Source organism: Neomonachus schauinslandi, chromosome 5, assembly GCF_002201575.2.
Source record: "Neomonachus schauinslandi chromosome 5, ASM220157v2, whole genome shotgun sequence".
Classification (NCBI taxonomy): Eukaryota; Metazoa; Chordata; class Mammalia; order Carnivora; family Phocidae; genus Neomonachus; species Neomonachus schauinslandi.
The window spans coordinates 56,797,860-56,817,940 of NC_058407.1; the positions used below are offsets into that span (position 1 = coordinate 56,797,860).

General features: G+C 58.2%; 1 protein-coding gene across 2 annotated transcripts; it reads left to right on the plus strand.

Annotated features, from left to right (window-relative positions):
- The first annotated feature begins 481 nt into the window (after window positions 1–481).
- On the plus strand, window positions 482–16,169 carry AGAP2 (ArfGAP with GTPase domain, ankyrin repeat and PH domain 2). 2 transcript variants are annotated; one of them, XM_021687300.1, is made up of 18 exons: window positions 482–661; window positions 7,174–7,232; window positions 7,814–7,901; window positions 8,080–8,165; window positions 8,313–8,460; window positions 9,452–9,586; window positions 9,916–10,025; window positions 10,439–10,597; window positions 10,759–10,845; window positions 10,930–11,034; window positions 11,474–11,636; window positions 11,822–11,941; window positions 12,989–13,117; window positions 14,334–14,482; window positions 14,601–14,691; window positions 14,812–15,034; window positions 15,156–15,432; window positions 15,607–16,169. In XM_021687300.1, the coding sequence occupies exons 1-18, from the start codon at window positions 502–504 to the stop codon at window positions 15,847–15,849; spliced, it is 2,532 nt and encodes an 843-aa protein (XP_021542975.1). In that variant the 5' UTR covers window positions 482–501; the 3' UTR covers window positions 15,850–16,169. The 2 variants fall into 2 exon arrangements, with proteins under 2 accessions (XP_021542975.1, XP_044770713.1); XM_044914778.1 differs by lacking the exon at window positions 482–661 and adding an exon at window positions 4,341–5,502.
- The last annotated feature ends 3,912 nt before the right edge of the window (window positions 16,170–20,081 follow it).

Here is a 20,081-nt window from a genome sequence, read left to right on the forward strand (position 1 = left end):
GTACAGAGTGGGTGGTGAGTACAATTGCGAGCTGGAATGCAGGGCTGTTAGGGTGAGAGACCAAGTGTGTATACATTCCTGTCAGAGTTTAAGACTGAGCATGAATCTGTAGGTCACCAAGAGTTTGGGATTGCACCTGGGGCCTGGCTTGGCACATTTTCCTAGCACCAACACCCATCTTAATTAGCCACCTCCCACAGGAGGCCCTAGGACGCTCGTTGAGGTCTCTCCATCCACCTGGCTGAGGACGTACAGCAGGGGCTGGCTGGCAGAGCTCATGGGCCAACGCTAGAGGGGGTGGGAGGTTCAGCAGGTAGTGCTGTCCCAGGCTGTGGGTTTGAAACTCACCAGTCAGGAAGTGAGGCCGACAGACGGAAGGGCGGGCAGGAGCGCAGAGTTCTGGGGCACAGCAGAAGGGGCCTTCTGGTTTTTGAGGACTGCGAGGCCATGGGCTTCAAGGCCAGAGGTTGCTGTTAGCCTGGCAAGACAGGTCTGCGCAACATGCATGCCCAGAGGCAGTTGGCTGTCGCTGCAGTGAGAGCAGAAGTCAGGCGACACGAGGTGGCCAAGCAGTCTCTAAGCCGCCTCAGGAAGCTGGCAGAGAGGGTGGGCGATCCTGAACTTCGGGACAGCATCCAGGCCTCACTGGACAGTGTGCGAGGTAAGAGAAGGGTTAGCTCCCAACTTGGGTGTATCGGGGACCAGCGGAGGCATAGAAGGGCTTGCTGTGCCATACATCACTTCCCAATCAGCCACTTCCTAGTCCTCTAGATGGAGCTGGGACTCGGGGGAAGAATATTTGGACAGGATGGAAAAAAGATATGGGAGGTGTCGTTCTTCCTCTTTCCCCAACTCTGATCCTTCTCCCAGGGGATCAAAATACAAGTCACTGCTGAGCTGACCTTCTTGGCAATGGAGAAGTGGGTGAGCATGGGGAAGGGAGGCCGTGACAGACCCAGGGTAGCCTGGGACCCTGCCTGGGGAGTCCAGGGCAGGAAGCAGTGTGGGACAGGAGGTTCTGGGACTGGATAATGTGCTCATTCCCAGGACCCACAAAGGATCAGTGACCTCTTGTTCTCCAGCTGTAGAGAGAAACACACACACGTTGAAATACACCACGCAGAGAATCTCAGCCTCCCAGGCACACACTACTACTCATACTGTAACCAAAGTGTAACGAAGTCCCCAGGACTCTTTTCGGTCCCCTCTCTTCCCCATGCCCCTGTTCCTGTCCTTCCCCCCACCCCCAACACACACACCTTCCGCTCTACCTCCTTAGTGCCATTAGAGCAAGTGATGACAACACAGGGAGGAAGTGCTGCCATGGCAACACCATCCGCCACATCCTCCTGCCCACCCCAGCCTTCAGTCTGGTGGGGGGGGGGGGGCGGGCTGGCAGGAACAGCTTCTCTCTATCCACAGGGCCCCACCGCTAAGGAGCTGGTGGAACTGAAAGTCGTCTCCAGCCTAGCCTCCTCTCATTTACCTCTGAGGTGGCAAAGAGCTGACAAAAGCTAGCCATGTTGTTCCTGAAAGGTGTCTGGGAGAAGTACATCCTTCATCATAGCCTGGTCTCCCAGCCGCTCCAGCCTCAGCTGCCTACCTGGGGTGGGGGTGGGGATTCAAGAGACCATTCTTTCCATCAGGGACACCTGCTGCCAGACCTCTCTGGTGGTAGAGGCCACCAGACCGTAACTTGGGGAGGGAACATTTGGTTCGGGTTCCTAAGGGGACAGTCTGATCCCCTTCCCATTGCCTTTCTGAGGCAAGTGCCCCTCTCACCTCCTGTCCCCACCCTTTGCCAAGAATGATGGCTGACACCTTTCCTACAGCCTCAGTGGGTGGAAAGGCAGACCCAGGGGGAGTGGCCCCATGGGGCCTCCTAGGAAGGAACTCCAAGCCCCACCCCTGTAGAAAAAAAAAAAAAGAGGGGGAGGAAAAGGGTTTAGTCAGGGTGGAGGAGCTCCCCTTAGCTCTGGAGGAGGGAGTGAGGAGGGGTGGAAGCTGAAATCGCCCAGAAGACTCCACTCTTCACAAGTGACTTGTCCCACTCCTTCCCTGAGAGTCAGGATTCTCTTCCCACTGAGCATAAAGGAAGACTGAGGCCACCAAAGGAAGGAAGGAAAATCAAGGCAGAAATAGCAAATCTCCTTTACCCTCTCTTTCAGAACATTCAGAAAAGGCTACTGAAGGGTCCCCTGTCCTGGGAATGGTGTCCTCCTGGGGTGGGGTAGAGAGGGGGCTGCTGACCTCAGGACAGGACTCAAGAAGGATTGGGTACAGGTCTCAGGGAAAACAAAGGGCATCCAGCATCCTGGTACCACCCCCCCCTTCACCCCCTACCAGGCCAAGCACGCTGCCTGCTCCTGGCTGGCTCCTGCCTCCAAGAGCCGCCCACGACAGCACTTATTATAGTCTCAGCTGCGTCAGGAGGGTGGGACACCAAATTAGGGGAATGCTGAGACTCCCTGAGTCCAGGGAGGGGTCTCCAAGCCTGCATGAAGGCCTGCCGTCACTCTGGCCTATCCCTGACAGGTCTCAGCCTCCATTCCCCCATTGGCCTACCCCCTTCAACCTTCTCCCCAGGGTAGAGGACAGTGAGTCTTGAACTCCAGGGTCCCTAGAAGGGTGGTGGACACAGAGCAGACAGACGTTTTCCATTCTCTCTATCTCCTCTTTAACCTTCTAAAAGGCCTCCACCCTGAAAACCTCAGGAGACCGAATGGGAACTGAAAAGAGGCCGGCTCCCGCCTCAACTGAAGGGGTCCTTATATTCAGGGATACTAAATACCCCACGTGTGGGTAACCGGATTCAAGGATGGTGTCTTCCTTAACCCCCAGTCCCCTGGCAGGTCCCCCCACCCACCATACACACCGATTCTTCTCTGCTTATCCCCGCTGATTCTGAGGCACTCTTGGAGCTACGGTTGCTATGGAGACTGGAGGCATTTTGGTATGGGGGGGTGTCAATCTGTAGACATATTTCTTCTCCTTCCACCTCAAGCTGGAGCCTTTGACTCACTTTTTGGCCTGGGCTCCTGGAGCCCTCGGATCTCTCCCCTCCTAAGGCACCCCCCTCCTTCCTACCCTGCTAAGTTCCATGTTTGTCCCCATCCCCAGGGAACACTTTCCAAGTTCACTTTGGGACAGTTGGGCTTAAGTCGTGGCCCCATCAATTTATTGCGGTGGGGGTGGGGTGGGGTGGGCCAGGCGGCTGGGTGATGGGAAAAAGAATGCGTGCAATTACCTGGGGGAGACAAGGGGTCTTGGGAAAGGGATTTCAGGACTTCCCATTTCCCCACTTCAACTTCTCCAGAATTGGCAGTGACCCCTAAATTCGCTCCGTTTTCCCTGCGGACTGTCCACCCGTGTACTGATTTTTACCCCTGTCCCTAAATGCCACACCCAACAGTCGCGCTCCCTAACCGTGGTGTGCTAGGGGAAGGGGCTAGATTGTTGGAGTAGGCGAGTCCAAGTTCTAGGAAATCCAGCCCAGGATTTGGGAGGGAAATCCAGTCCTGGATTTTGCACCGCCTTCTCAGACAGCCGAGCTGGTGGAGAGAAGGTGGGGGGGGGGGGGGGGGGGGGGGGGGGGGGGGGGGGGGCCGCCTCCTCCTCAATGTGAGGGGAGCGCCCGGACACAGAGCGCATCCGGACCGAGCCGAGCCCCGGCGAGCCCCCCGGACCCTTCGCCCGGATCTCACGCCCCTTCCTTCCCAGACCCCAGACCCGTGGGTTCCCACCCCCTAAGGCTTCCCTCCTTCCTCCCCCGCCGGCGCCTGTATCTCCATCCCCAGCATCCCCCCCGCGCCCCTGCGAATCCCCCGCACTACCAGCCCATTAGCTTCCCACCTTCCTACAGATCCCCTCTCCGACCCCCATCCACGGCCCCTGTCCCCTGAGTCCCCATTCCCCGCCCCTGCCTCCCCCGCACCGGTTCTTCCTCTCCCCCAGCCTCGGGTCCCTCTTTTCTGCCCCCTTTTTCTCCCTCTCCCCTATTTGCCCCCACTACTGTCCTCCTCGCCCTCCTCCGCCCATCTCGGCGCCCCCACCCAGGCAGGGGCGCAAGGTCCGGCGCGCCTCCCTGGAGCAGCACCAAGGTCCCGGGGCTCCAAAGGGGTGGGGGCGCAGGGCGGGGAGCATGGGGAGGGGGCGCCCCGTGTGATGGGAGGGGGGCGCAAGCGGAGGCGGCGGAGGCGGCGGCGACAGCGGAGCCGGGCTGGGGGCTCAGCGGGGTCCGGGGGCTGGGGGCAGCGAGCAGGGCGGCCCCATGGCCGGGCCCCCCTGAGGCAGTCCGGGGGAGTCCCCTCCCCTCCCCAGCTCGGGGGTCTCGGGGCCCCATGAGCCGGGGCGCGGGCGCGCTTCAGCGCCGGACAACGACCTACCTCATCTCGCTGACCCTGGTCAAGCTCGAGTCGGTGCCTCCGCCGCCGCCTTCTCCGTCTGCGGCCGCAGCCGGCGCCCCCGGGACCAGAGGTGCCGAGACCGGGGATCCTGGCAGCCCCCGAGGCGCGGAGGAGCCCGGCAAGAAGCGGCACGAGCGTCTCTTCCACCGGCAGGATGCGCTGTGGATCAGCACGAGCAGCGCGGGCGCCGGGGGCGCCGAGCCCCCCGCCCTGTCCCCGGCTCCGGCCAGTCCGGCCCGCCCCGTCTCCCCTGCTCCCGGCCGCCGCCTCTCCCTTTGGGCCGCCCCTCCGGGGCCCCCACTCTCCGGGGGGCTGAGCCCTGACCCCAAGCCCGGGGGCGCCCCCACCTCCCGGCGCCCCTTGCTCAGCAGCCCGAGCTGGGGGGCCCCGGAACCTGAAGGCCGGGCGGGCGGCGGCGTCCCAGGCTCGTCCTCCCCGCACCCCGGCACCGGCAGTCGGAGGCTCAAGGTGGCGCCTCCTCCGCCGGCTCCCAAGCCTTGCAAGACCGTAACCACGAGTGGCTCCAAAGCCGGCGGGGGCAAGGGCGCGGGTAGCCGCCTGTCATGGCCCGAGAGCGAAGGCAAGCCCAGGGTCAAGGGGTCAAAGAGCAGCGCCGGGACTGGAGCTTCTGCCGCCGCCGCTGCCGCCGCCGCCGCCGGGGGAGGAGGAGCGGCAGCCACGACCTCTGGTGGGGTCGGGGCTGGGTCGGGAGCCCGAGGGAAGCTGTCCCCTCGGAAAGGGAAGAGTAAGACCTTGGACAACAGTGACTTGCACCCGGGACCGCCTGCTGGCTCTCCTCCTCCGCTAACCCTCCCAGCAACCCCGGCTCCAGCCGCTGCTGTCACCGCCGCCTCCGCGCAGCCCACTGGGCCTGCACCTCCAATCACTCTGGAGCCTCCAGCTCCAGGGCTGAAACGGGGCCGGGAGGGGGGCCGAGCATCCACTCGAGATCGCAAGATGCTCAAGTTTATCAGCGGCATCTTCACCAAGAGCACAGGGGGGCCTCCTGGCTCCGGGCCCCCTCCCGGACCCCCGGGCCTGTCTTCTGGCAGCGGGTCCAGGGAGCTGCTGGGCGCAGAGCTTCGCGCCTCCCCTAGTGAGTAGGACCAGGGCCTGAGAACCGGGAGGGGAGGGCACGTGGAATGCTCAGTTTGGGGTGGAGGAGAGGTGTGCAGGATTGAACTAGGGAAGCTTCTCTCTTGGGTGGGTGGATGAACCAAATTCATTCCTCTGCCAAGGACTGGGGCAAAGCCTAAGAGGTCCTGAAAGGGGGTGGGTAGCTACATTGTGCCACACGAGAGATGACTTGATTTCAGAGGGACCCAGAAAGCCTCAGAGCTTTCTGGGAAAATAATGCCCTTGGTCAGAGTGACTGTAGGAAATTGCTCCCAGAGAAGCCCCGGACCCCACTTCTAGCCTCAGCTGGACTCTGGGAGCAAGGGAACATAGCTTTGCCTTGCCTAAACGAATATTAAAGGTGAAGGAGATGAGGAAGCCTCAGTGTCTCCTGAGCACTTGGGGCAGGTGGCATGAGAGTGACCTTGCAGGCAGCTCCTCGCCAGGGATAGGGCTTCCCTGGGCTGAGCCCCGGCTGGTGAGGCAGCAGGGAGGGACTCTTGTTTCTTTCCATGCAGTGAAGGTGGAGTGGGCTGTACGGGAGTGCGTGGGGGCTGGAACGTGATGAATACTTGAATGTGAAGTGAGAGGGGGCGGATAGGAGGCTTCACTTCCCCCACTGCCCACCCCGGCCCCACAGCGGCGTTGAAACCCCCAGGGGGCTGCCCAGGAGTGACTCGGGGGGACGAACTGCTGCAAAGGCAATTCTTACCCCCGGAGACTTGGGAGGGGGTGCTGAGAAGGTACTGGTTTTTTCGGGGGGGGGTCTTTCTTTTTTTCTGGAAGAAAGAGACTAGGGACTCTTGGTGCGGTTCACACTCCCCGGAGGGGAGGCGGGTTCGGGAGCGGGGGCGGCCCCCGGGGTTTGGCTCTGGAGCGGGTGGGAGCAGATGGCTCCGGATCCCAGAGTTCCCGCCTCAGCTGCGGCGCCCCGGGAACGTCCGGCCAGTGTCAGGCGCGGGGGCTGGACACGGCGGGCGGAAGGAGCATCCTACCCCCCGCCCCCAGGCCTGAGGCTTCTCTCGGCCAAGGAATGGAGCCCTTCCCCACACTTGTTTCAGAGGGTGCTTGTGAGGAAGCTATGGGAGAGGGAAGCTTAGGCAAGTCCAAGCTCCGTTGCCTGGACTGTGGGAAGGGGTCAGGGCCACCATGCTGTTGACCTTGAAAAGGGGGAGGGATATCCCTCACCTCAGTTTCTCTCTTGTGAAATGGAGATTGAGGAAGACCCATTGCCTCCCATGTCCCAGCCCCTCCTCCCAGGATCTGCCCTGGAATCCCAGTCAGGCCGGTAGGAAGGAGACCCTCTCCCATTCTTCCAGAGGGAAAAACCGGCTACTGTCAGAACTCTGGTCCCTGGTCTGGGGCAGACTTACGTTTGGGGATGTGCTTTAAAGGAGATGCCAGCTGAAGTATTTTTGTCTAGCTGGTTCCGTTGCTAAGCAACCACTGAGCGGCAGCAACAGCTGTGGGGAGAGCGGCTAGGATGGGAGGACTGGGGACCACTCTCGAACTTAGCCTTTCCACACAGTTCTCCAGCCCAGGCAGAGTCCTGGGGGTTAAGGGAAGCTGCAAAATGAGGAGGGGTGGCTGAGGGGCGGGGGTGCTCCTGGGCCTGGAGCATCCTCTCTTAATGGCTCCTTTCTTATTACAGAGGCTGTGGTCAATAGCCAGGAATGGACTTTGAGCCGCTCCATTCCTGAACTGCGCCTGGTAGGTAACCCAGTCCCCTAGTCTGTATGAAGGCTGACTTCCCACCCACCGCACTCTCAACTCTCTCCCCTTCACCTCCTCCCTTCCCTCTCTCTGTGGGAATGGGGGATAGTTTCCTAGTACTCCTGAGAGTCTACCACCTTCCTGGGGCTTGATATATCCTTACAATTTTTTCTTCTCTAGCTTCTTTTTTCCTGTTTGTTCATGGTCTTTGTCCAAGCTTCTCCTCATTTCTGGCATCTCCCCTTTAGCCCTTCATGCTCTATTGCCTCGAATTGGGTAAAACTTTCCAACCAGGGTCTAGCGCTGTGACATCATCCCCCCCCAAACACACACACACAGTACTGGGTTGCTGAGAATCTTCAGCCTGCGGTCCACTTTGAGCTTGGGATCATTTCTTATCCCACTCAGCTGATCTTCCCGAATGCTCTCTCCTGCCCAGTCATCATCCCCAGTCCCTGCAGGATCCTGCTTGGATGATTTAACACTGCCAATCTCTTTGAGTTCTCGGGAGTGTTCAGACCCAAACATTTGACCTCCTCTTAATTCTCACCATCTCTGCTCCACAACCGTGTTCTCAGGGTGTGCTGGGTGACACCAGGAGTGGGAAGTCATCGCTCATCCACCGATTCTTGACCGGTTCCTACCAAGTGCTGGAGAAGACAGAAAGTGAGTTCTCAGGAGCCATAGTAAGCTAAGGTTTTGGGTCAGGAATCCAGGATCAATGACTAGGCAGCTGTGGAGACCAGAGGAAAGGATGAGGCCACAACAGCTGAAGTACAGGGAGCATGGGAAACTTGGTGACCTGTGACCTCTGACCTACTACCACTTCCACCCTTCCGGACAGGTGAGCAGCACAAGAAAGAGATGTTGGTGGATGGACAGACTCATCTGGTGTTGATCCGAGAGGAAGCTGGGGCACCTGATGCCAAGGTGAGGGGTGAGACGTTGGGATAGGCAGGCTGGCTGGGGTCAGCACTGGCCAAGGGAGAAAGCTCTAGTTCCCCAGACCTCCCTGGACATAGTGTCCAGAGGAGTAGATTTGTCTGACCCCCCTTTTGCTTCCTCACCCCCCGCAAGTTCTCAGGCTGGGCAGATGCTGTCATCTTGGTCTTCAGCCTGGAGGATGAAAACAGTTTCCAGGCCGTGAGCCGTCTCCATGGGCAGCTGAGCTCCCTTCGGGGGGAAGGACGAGGAGGCCTGGCACTGGCACTGGTGGGGACACAAGGTAAGGAGGGCCTGGGCAAGCACTGCTTTCAAGGGAGTCCTTGAGATGGCCGCTGAGGTATTGCCCAACACAGGTGAGAGCTTGGTGAGGTGTGGCAATGGCCACTTGGATTTCAGGAACCCTCTGGAAGGAGCCTTGTCTCCAAATAAAGGAGTCATTAAACCAAAAAAAACGTCCCAGGGTCTGAGCGGAGAAAAGAGGACCCTCCAGGAAGGAAGGGACAGCTATAGGAGCAGTCTCCACTCCTCTGAGATGTCACCTACTTTGTGTTCTCACCCTGCCATTTCCTGTCACCACCATGGCAAACACAGAAAATCTCAGGCTCTAGTGTGGATAGAAAGCCTTCTACCTTTCCCTCGCTACAGCTGGGTCAGGCTAACATGTTTCAAAGGGACGTATCTAAAAAAGAGAAAACACAAACGAAATGATAGAGAAAACACAGAGGGCAGAAAAGTCTGAGTTCTCAAAGAAGTGATTCAGAGGCTCTCAGATGCCAGCAGGCCCAGGAAAAGCTTTCCCAGTACCCACCTTGTATTGAGCTGGCTCAGCTTTCTGTCTGGATGCCTAGCCTGCAGGAGCCTGCTTCCCCTCGCCACTCGCCTCCTGGCTCCTTGCTGCGGAGTGAACAGTCCACCTGTTCCCTGTGGACTTTCAACCCTTTCCAAGGTGAACTCCCACTCTGCTCAGGGTTCTTTGGGTTTGCAGGGCAGGGTGACGGGACACCTGGGAGTCTCAGCCATTTGAGACCTTGTTAAGAAGTTCTGCTCACCTCTCGAGTATTCCCTGAAGACACGTACACAGAGCTCACCCACCTGCTCCTCCTGCCTCGGGGCTTGTGAGCTTGGGCCCAGCCTTCAGACAAGAAGGGGATATTCTCTCATCACCTGTCCTTAGTGTGCCCAGCCTGGGACTGGAGCCAAAGGAGAAAGAAAGTAGGAAGAGTGGGGAAGCGGCGCCCTCATCCAATCCTGCCCCTTTCCTGTCCCCTCAGACAGGATTAGTGCCTCCTCCCCTCGAGTGGTGGGCGATGCTCGTGCCAGGGCTCTGTGCGCAGACATGAAGCGCTGCAGCTACTACGAGACATGTGCAACCTACGGGCTCAATGTGGACCGCGTCTTCCAGGAGGGTGAGTACCGTGACTCACCGCACATGTGGGAAGCAGGGAGCGAGGGGCCTGCGAAGTTCTTAGGGCATCCAGGCCTCTCTCTGGGAGTGACAGCAGCCTAGCCTGCATGGGAGAGAGGCGGCATCAGGGAGGTTTGGAGAAGGTTTGCTTAATGACCACGTGGTCTTTCTGGGCTGGATGAGCTGCCAAGATTCCAGGTGGCACGAAGCCTACGGTGACAAGGAAGTTGGGCCTATGTTATCTCTGGGGGATTTCTCAAAATTGGGCGACAAAGGGTGGTCTTGGCTATCTGCCCTGTTCATGTGCCCTTCCTCTCTCCCTTCCTTCAGTGGCCCAGAAGGTGGTGACCTTACGGAAACAGCAACAGCTTCTGGCTGCCTGTAAGTCCCTGCCCAGCTCCCCGAGCCACTCGGCTGCTTCCACTCCTGTAGCTGGGCAGGTGAGTTGGGGTTTCAGGGTCCACAGAGGGGCTGGTAGGATGCAGAGGAGGGACTGGTGATCCAAGAACAGGTACCGCATACCAAAGCAGTTGGGGGTGGGGGGCAAATGGAAATGGCAGTGACACCATTTGTAGAAAGCTCACTGGACTGGACATCAAGCAGGTTTGAAACGCTGTTTGGAATGTCCTCAAGCAAGTCACCTAAACCTCCCAAGGTTTCAGGAAAATTGTATGACCTAATACTTGCAAAATGGAAAGCATATGACAGTGAGGAGTTTTATTATGAACGATAATGCAAACAAAGGGCGATGGGATCAAGGAATGTCTGGAATTCCTCATAACTAAATGTAACTATAGCTTGGTGGGGTGGGGGCGATCTTAACTCTTCTGCTGACTCCTTCATCCATCCCCAGGCTAGCAATGGGGGCCACACTAGCGACTACTCTTCTTCCCTACCATCCTCACCCAATGTTGGTCACCGGGAGCTCCGAGCTGAGGCAGCTGCCGTGGCTGGATTGAGCACCCCAGGGTCCCTGCACCGGGCTGCCAAGCGCAGGACCAGCCTCTTCGCGGTATTGGACATGATGACTCCCCCATCCTCCGGTTCTCTGTTACCTGTCCATCTTCCCTGGTCCCTAGACCCCGCTGTTGGGCCCCTTTCCATTGCCTTCCCTGTCCTTCCATCAGTGGATCCCTCTATTAGTTCTCTAACTGATGCCAATAACCATTCCAGAATCGTCGGGGCAGTGATTCTGAGAAGCGGAGTTTGGACAGTCGGGGAGAGACAACAGGGAGTGGGCGAGCCATCCCCATCAAACAGGTGAGTGGTCCAGGGGCTGGGGGCAGGCTGGGGGTAGCTGGTCTTGACTGGCTCTTCTCCCACATGTCTCTTTCCATCCTCCAGAGCTTCCTACTGAAGCGAAGTGGCAACTCCTTGAACAAAGAATGGAAGAAGAAATATGTGACCCTGTCCAGTAATGGCTTCCTACTCTACCACCCCAGCATTAATGTGAGTGGCAGAGCTTGGCTGGGCCACCCTGGCTGGCTTTGAACACCCCTCCGCCCTACCAGTCTGAGCCTCTGACAAACATCAGCATCGTTTCCGGGAAGCCCTAGTCCCGTTCTCTTAGGTTCAGCAAACACGTGTTAGGCACCCACCATGTACCCATGCTGGAGAGGGGAAAGTAAAGACATCCCCCTGGGGAACTTGCAGTCTAGTGGGAGAGGACGGAGGAAGGACCTCCACCTGCTCTGCCATTCAGGGAATGCTTTCTGGAGGAGATAGTATTGGGCCAAATCTGGGGAGCCCATCCCCTAGAAGCTCATCCCAACACAGTCAGCCCCCAGGACTCCCTCTCCAGATCCTCTCTAGCCCACACTATTGGCTGCTTCTCAGCACCACCAGGGACCTCAGGCTTCCCACACTCGCAACCCCTGTGCCCCTCCAGGATTACATCCACAGTACCCACGGCAAGGAGATGGACTTGCTACGAACAACAGTCAAAGTCCCTGGCAAGAGGCCCCCGAGAGCCATCTCTGCTTTTGGCCCCTCAGCCAGTATCAATGGGTTGGTCAAGGACATGAGCACTGTGCAGATGGGTGAAGGTCCTGGTGAGTGGGGCTCTTGACAGAGAGGCAGAAAAGGGACCAGAGCTGGGGGATGGGGAGGGATAGTAGGGAAGTGGAGGCTGGGACTGGGTAAGTGGGAAGGTGGGTGATAACGAGGAACTACACCAGGAGTGGGTCCCAAAGACCAAGGGGCTCACTGAAGCTTTATCTTCTTTCCCTTCCAACAGAGGCCACCACTCCCACCCCCAGCCCCAGCCCCAGCCCCAGTTCCCTGCAGCCACCACCAGACCAGACATCCAAGCACCTGCTAAAGCCAGACCGGAATTTGGCCCGAGCCCTCAGCACTGGTCAGTGAGGACCCACCCTCCATCCACTCTCTTCCAGTTGCGAATGGGATGTGGGTGGGAAAGGAACTTGGGGTAGAAGCTTAGAGGCTGGAATCGGTGTGTGAGTGGACACACTGAGCATCTACTGGGCGCCAGGCACCAAGCTCAGTCATACTGTGATTATCGTAATGGTTAACACGAGTGGGTTCTAGAGCTAAGTCCCCTGAACTTAAACCCTGGCTTGCCACTGGGCAAGTCACTTGACCTCTCTGTGCCTCAGTTTCCTCATCTGTAAAGTGGAGGTAATAGATTCTACCTCAGAGGTTGCTTTGAGGCTTAAACAAACTGAGAACACTGTCTAGCACATAGTCAGCCATCAGTATTTGGAGTGTTTGAGTATATATATATATATACACACACAATCTACATATGTACAATTACAATTTATAACTTACTGTGTAAGTACAACATATATACACATTTACAATTTACAATATACTTGCTGTATATATACACACACACACAAGTAAATTGTGGTTTTTGTTGTTGTTGTTGTTTTAAGATTTTATTTATTCGACAGAGAGAGAGATAGCGAGAGCAGGAGCACAAGCAGGAGAGAGTGGGAGAGGGAGAAGCAGGCTTCCAGCCGGGTAGGGAGCCCGATGTGGGGCTCGATCCCACGACCCTGGGATCATGACCTGAGCTGAAGGCAGACGCTTAACGACTGAGCCACCCAGGCGCCCACACACAAATAAATTGTAATGGCAATCCTCACAGCAAACTTGTCAGGTCGAGATTATTATCCCCATTCTAGGGATGAAGAAACTGAGGCTCAGAAGATTAAGTGACTTGCTTCAAGGTCTCAAAGGCCAGTAAGTGGCAGAGCCAGGAGCTGAGTGCAGGTCTGACTCCTCTGACCACTCATCTGCCCACATTCCCAGGCATGATCAAGGGGGACCTCCTGGAGAGAAGGGGCACCAAAGCTAGTTCAGGGGAGGAGACAGGCTATGGAGAAATCAGGAAATCTGTGGAGGGGGCAACTGAGGCAGCTGTGTCCCCCTCCCTAAGACTGTACCCCATCTGGAGACCTGAGCCCCCTGAGTCGGGAACCCCCTCCTTCTCCCATGGTGAAGAAGCAGAGGAGGAAAAAATTGACAACACCATCCAAGACCGAAGGCTCGGCTGGGCAGGCTGAAGGTGAGGCCCTGGTGGGCAGTTCCATCCCACCCTGGACCCTCACCCCCAACTCCAGATCCCTGGCCTAGCTCCTGCAGGAGGAGGAAAAGTGCCTGAGCTGAGTGCTTGACTATCATTATCACTGTGCACATGACCTAGTGAAAAATGGACGAAGACCCCTCAGCCCCGTCCTTCCTCCCATTCCCCAGACAATGCCTTGTACCCCAGTAGTTCCCAGTCCTGCCACTCCCATACCCAATGACTCCCATTGCCTGTAGCTCCTGCTTCCTCTCTTAATGACCCTCTAGTTTCTGTTCCTGCCCTCAACCCCATTTATCATCCCAGACCCTGCACCCAGAACCCCCTGTGGCCCCCAGGGACTCAGCACCTGACTTCAGTGTCACCCATTGAGTCCTCAGCTCCCGGACTCTATGACCACCCAGCCCCTGTTCCCAATAGCTTCTTGTGATCACCAAGCTCCCCCAACAGCCCTTGACCACAGTGATCCCCATTCCTGCCCTCAGTGACCTCCCCAGGCCCCTGAAACTCCTCTGGAACCCCACAACCCCCTTGTCCCAGGCCCGTGACTCAGCTTCTGTCCCCTTTCCCTGTGTTCACTCGGATCCTGACAATCCCTTCCCTTCCCAGAGCCCTGGCTCCTCATTGGTCATGATAACTGGTCCCCACGCCCTGCTCTCTGCTGGGTGCTCAGACCCAGGTTCCAGATCTGCCTACTCTCATGGCTCTTGGCTTCTGCTCTACTCTGCTCCGGGGCCACTGACTTTAGTTCTGCTTTCTCTCCCCATCTGTCTGTCCTGCTTTGTCTCTGGCACTCTGTCACTATTTCTCTCCATCTCTCCATCTGCCTCTCTCTTTCTCCTTTCTTGGTCTCTTTCTCTGTTCTGCTCTCCATTCTATCTCTATCTCCTTCGCTTCGGGAAACCAGCCAAGCGCAAAATGTGGAAACTAAAATCCTTTGGTAGTTTAAGAAATATTTATAAAGCAGGTAACAAGTGGGGAGCTGGGAGGGGCGCTCAGCTGGGGTGCAGAGGGGTGGGGGTGCCCCTGCCTTCCCCTGCATGTGCTCGGGCTTCCTGCTCTCCCCCACCTTTTGCTTCCCCAACCCTTCTGCCCCACTCCCAGGGGCTTGGGATGGACATCAGGGGGGGAAGGGTTTGGGCAAGGCAGCCCTGTTTGAACTCCATCCCTCATGACCCCATCCCATCCCCCCACTCAGAGGAAAACTTCGAATTCCTGATCGTGTCCAGCACTGGTCAGACGTGGCACTTTGAAGCAGCCAGTTTTGAGGAGCGGGATGCCTGGGTCCAGGCCATCGAAAGTCAGATCCTAGCCAGTCTGCAATGCTGTGAGAGCAGCAAGGTCAAGGTAATGGGTCGGGGGGGGGGGGGTGAGGGTTGGGGGTGAGCAGAGGTGAGTGTCTTAAGAGTCTGGAGAAGGGCTCAATACAAGGGAGAGTCAATACAAACCCCAACCCTTTCTGCAGCTGCGCACAGACAGCCAAAGTGAAGCCGTGGCCATCCAGGCGATCCGGAACGCCAAGGGGAACTCTACCTGCGTGGACTGCGGGGCCCCCAGTGAGCGCAAGGGGGAAGCGGAGGGGTCTGGGAGGGAGTGTGGTTCGCTGGGGTTGGGCGAACGCTGGGGTGCCCATGCTGCCTGCCCGCCGGGCGCCGACCTCTGCACTCCCTCCCCAGACCCCACGTGGGCTAGTTTGAACCTGGGCGCACTCATCTGCATCGAGTGTTCTGGCATTCACCGGAACCTGGGCACACACCTGTCCCGCGTTCGCTCGCTGGACTTGGACGACTGGCCTCGGGAGCTGACCCTGGTGCTGACGGCCATTGGCAACGACATGGCCAACCGCGTGTGGGAGAGCGACACGCGGGGCCGCACCAAACCCACGCGGGACTCTTCGCGGTACGTGTGAGGGAAGGGGGGCGCTTAGGACGTGCGGCTCCCGAGAGGTTTCCCTGAGTGAGGGGCAGAGGTCCTGGGCGAGGGTCCCTAGAGCCCTTCCTGTTCGTCCCTGGTCTTGTAGGGAGGAGCGTGAATCATGGATTCGCGCCAAGTACGAGCAGCTGCTGTTCCTGGCGCCGCTGGGCACTCCCGAGGAACCGCTGGGCACTCCCGAGGAACCGCTGGGCCGCCAGCTGTGGGCCGCGGTGCAGGCCCAGGACGTGGCCGCCGTTCTCCTGCTTCTGGCCCATGCGCGACACGGGCCGCTCGACACCAGCGTAGAGGACCCGCAGCTTCGCTCCCCCCTTCACCTGGCAGCCGAGCTCGCCCACGTTGTCATCACGCAGCTGCTGTTGTGGGTACGTGCGTGGGGCATGGGGAAAGGGGGGCCTTGGAGGGCTCCCGCCAGGCACGGGGGAGCCTGCTATCCCCGAAAGGACCCTGGAAGCGGGCCTGGAAATTCTGGGGAGACGGCGTGCAGGTGTCGGCCCTACGGGGCCGCTTGGTGACGCGGGCCGTCTCCGTCCTTCTAGTACGGCGCCGACGTGGCCGCCCGCGACGCACAGGGCCACACGGCGCTGTTCTACGCCCGCCAGGCTGGAAGCCAGCTGTGCGCCGACATCCTTCTCCAGCACGGCTGCCCGGGTGAGGGCGGCAGCACCGCCACCACCCCCAGCGCAGCCACCACCCCCAGCATCACCGCCACGCCCAGCCCCCGCCGCCGGAGCAGCGCCGCCAGCATGGGCCGCGCCGACGCCCCCGTCGCGCTGGTATAGTTGCCCAGCGGGAGAGACACCCCCACTCCCACACGGGCCGGGCACGACCACATCGGGTGGACCGCTGGACAGATGCACCCACTCACCTCTCCAATCCGCACCCCGCCCCACGGGAGCATTTCTTTCCCCCACGAGGGCACCGCCCCCACGCCTCCCAGAAGACACAAACTCACCTCCCTCTCCCCAACGAGGCATGGAGACCCCAGCTCAACACGCCCCCTCTTCCACCGTTTCCACGCTCGGATTGCTCTGGGTCTACCCGCTGGGTGTCTGCGGAAGCGGACCCCCTGTCGCGGTACCTGCTCCTGGGAGCTTGGATTTGCCCGCTCGCGCCCCCTAGGAGGGGATGGGGGGAGACCCAGTCCTGCTTGTGCTCGACAATCCCCAGGCGGGAGCACATACCCAGGCTGGCTCCTGGGGCGACGCCACGCCAGAGGGAGGGGTTAGTACGTGGGAGAGCTAGCCCTGGGACTTGGGGCCAATACCGGGACCCCCACCCCTTCCATGCTAATCTCACTGCCCAGTGAAGGGGAAGGGCAGCGAGGGGCAGGACCCCTGCTGCCCAAGGGGGTAGGGGGGTCCCCAACCCTTTCCGTGAAAGGGACCATGAGGAGTGGAAATCAGGACGTCCCCCCACACCCACCCATGGATGGAAGCTAAAGGGCCGGGGGAGCCAAGAGCCTGGGTCCCTCCTCACTACTATCTTGGGAGGGAGAAGAGATGGAGCAGAGCGGGCTAAGGGGATTGGGGAGGGACCTTGTAATTTATTGCTTTTTCTCCAACAAGGGGGCGGGGGCGGGCAGGGACTTGGGGAGGGCGTTTCAGGGTAGGGGAAGCCAGGGGTGGGCAGAGGGTGGGGTGGGGTGGGGGTGCTCTCGGGTTGTGAGTGTCTGTGACCGTGACTGCGTACCTGTGACTGTGCAGCGCCCATGGTGATCTGGGGTAGGGGGCACCCCTGCAATGGGACCCCTCCCCCACTATTCTTCCTGTCAAGCCCCTCCCTCCCACTGGAGCAGCTCCAGACCCGTCCTTCAACCCCATGATCCCTCCCAGCCAGGGCTGAGAGGATGAGAGGTGGCTGGGAGGGTTTCCAGGCCTCCTTCCCCATCCCCAGGAAGGGGATGGTGGGGTGGATTTACCTGGCCCAGCCCTGCCTCCTTTAATCAATCCAGCCCTTGGACTGTCTGTGTCAGTGGTTTCCGGTCTTTTTTTTTTTTTTCTTTTTTTTTTTTTTCTCAGCTAAAATATTTTGCAAAGGACCAGGTAATTGGGGAGGGGAGAGGGACTGGGGCAGAGGGAAATGCCCCCATCTCCTCTGAGGCAGATGGTGTGAATCTTCTTCAACAGCAATTAAAGAGGAAGTGATTTTGTCTAGGGGGTGAGCTGCTGGTTTGTTCTTGAAGAGGCGGGTCAGGGAACGGACTTGGTCAAGGTGGGGAACTGGAGGTGGGAGAGGGCCAGCAGAGGGTGCCCCTGCTGGGGCTGGTGGCAGGGCAACCTGGTGGCAGGTCAGATACTTCACCCTGTAGAGAAAGGAACCAGGCAGGTCAGAGCAACAGTGGGGATCCAGGGAGCTGAAAAGTCAATGACTCCCAACATGATCCCTTTTCTGGGAAGGAGCTGGGGCGTGGAACTTAGAGGAGAGGACAGGGGAGGGGGCTGCTTGGAGAGGTGGGAAGCTGGGGTAGCTTTGGTTGAGAGCAGGAACTTTGGAGTCAGATCTGATTTTGTAACCGGGCCCTCCACTTCATGGCTAGGTGGCCTCGGGCAGGTTACCTTGGTGGCATCTGTTTATTGGTAATCTGAACAATATCTGTTCAGAGGACCTGGTGAGGACCCCAGCACTGGCCATGGAGGACTGCCCTAGGGACCTGGTGCCAGAAGTAGAGCTCATTATAGTAGGGACCTGGAGGCAAGAGGTGGGAAATCTCGCAGCCACAAAGGTCCCTGGTGTCCGCACACTCCATGCCCAGCTGCTGTAGCAGACATCTGCCCACCTCCATGTCATCTAGGCCACCGAGGCCAGTGCTGCCCTCAAGAGCTACAGTGCTTCCTGGTTCAGCATGAAACCCATCCTGCTGTTTCTCGTGGGCAGCAGAAAGCATTTGCCCTGATAGAGGGACTGGGTGGAGTGGCATTGGCCAGCAGCCAATGCGGGCTGGGCACAGCCACCACATGTCATTCAGTCAATGGCCCTGAGTCTTCTAATGGAGCCTCTGGCAGAGGCTCAGAACCTCTCAGCCCCACGACGACGGACAGCCGCAGGTGTGTCATGAAGCTAACAAGGTGTGGTTGCCGCGGTGGGGCCAGGTCCTGATCACACGGAGGCCTCCATTCTCCAGGATTCTAGGCTGTGGACCACCCGGCACAGCAGCCCGACATAGGATGCAGGTGCAGTGACAGGCCTGCAGTCTGGGAAGGCAAATCAAAAGGAAGGGGGAGGTGCCTGGGTGGCTCAGTCGGTTGAGCGTCCAACTCTTGATTTTAGCTCAGGTCAGGATCTCAGGGTGGTGGGATCAAGGCCTGCGTCAGGCTCCTCGGTTGGCGTGGAGCCTGCTTAAGATTCTCTCTCCTCTCTCCCTCTCCTGCTGCCCCTCCACCCCCCTCCCTCTCTTAAAAAGAAAAAAAAAAAAAAAAGGAAGAGAGGGAATTAGCAAAAAAGACTCAACTGGACCACCTGGCCGTTCCCACCTTCAGCTCAGAGACCCTGGACTCCCGCAGTCCATCTCCACTTGACTTTTTGGTGGCAAAAGTTCACTCCCTTCCTCAGAAGCTCGAGTGTGAGAGAGTTTGTGGAGGAAGCAAGGGCCCCGGAGAGCGTGAAATTACCACAGGGAACTGCAGGCCAGTGGGGAGTTCCTTTCATTTCCAGCCAGGGAAAGGTGGTCGGGGTGTCAGCAACCCCCACTGAAAATCCCAACACTAAATAATCCACTGGCTTTTTGTCATTGGCTGCATCTTTGGCCTGGTGAGAAATGTGAAGGGTGTAGTGGATGGGATGACAAAATGTCAAGCCCTCCAGGCCGTGCACAATAGGAGTCTAGAAGGAGACTCCCTGGGGGGGCTGAGGGGAGAAGTTGCCCTTTTGCATCCATGCCACCTTCCCAGCTCACCTCGGGTGTCCTCACCTGGATTCCTGCCGCCTCTCCTCACCGCCCCACCCCTGTTGCCGCACACCCTGCTCCCCTCCTTTTGTTTGCCTTAGCACAGCTGGGGCAGACCAACCTTCTCCATGGGAGTTTCACCAAAACCCAAAGGAAAGCAAAAAGGAATTTTCTATTGAAAGTACAAGATGATTAAATCTAGTGAGGTTTCCAGAACTCTGTTTTCTGATGATCTTAAGAGTCCATCCTCATCAAATCAAAGCTAACTTTCCTGCCCCAGCCTCTCCTGCTCTCCCATTCTAAAAGATTCCACTGTAGCTTCAGATCAGCTTTTGAGATTCCTTCTAAGACTCTTGCCTCCAAGTACCATCTAGTTTCTTCAGAACTCAGGAGCTGGTTCGTGAGAACTTACTGAGCACTTCCTGTGGGCCACGTGCTGTGCTAAGAGTATGACACACGCAGTAGATTTCCTTCAATACTCACAACCACCAAGGGAGGCCAGTGTGATTATCCACAACTTACCCGGGAGGAAACAGCTTGAAAAGTTAAATAACTCGTTCACAGCCCCACTGAGTAAAGAGAGGAGTGGGGATCTGAACCCAGCATTCCGACTGCAGCTGCCCTTGGGAAGCAGTCCTCCCCGCAAGATACCCAGATGGATCTGGGCAAGCAAGATTTAGCAAGTCTACCCATTTACATTTCTCCGTAAAACAATGTCAGCATGACATGCAAAATAAGCACCCGGCTACATTTAGAAAGAAGGTCGGTCTCAGACAACTTCCTTCAACAACGATCGAATCTCACTTTGACTTCTGGAGACCCAGGAGTTCAATGGCCTCTGGCTTACCTGTGAGTCAGTGCCATCTTCAGCAGAAAGACTGTACATCTCAGAGATGGAGAGCAAGAGGAGAAAGGGGGAGGTGAGGGGCCCCGTGTGTGCACTTGGCAACAGGGAGGAGGAGAGACCTACCCTGACCCTCCCGCCCTCGGCACAGTAGGAAGCTGGCATAGGTGGGCAGCAGTGCCCTCTCTGGGCCTGGCAGAAAGGACGTGGTATGGCAGGTGGGCACGGGGTGCGGGTGGCCAACAGAAGCTGCAGCACACTGCGGGGGGGGGGGTTCAGCAGTA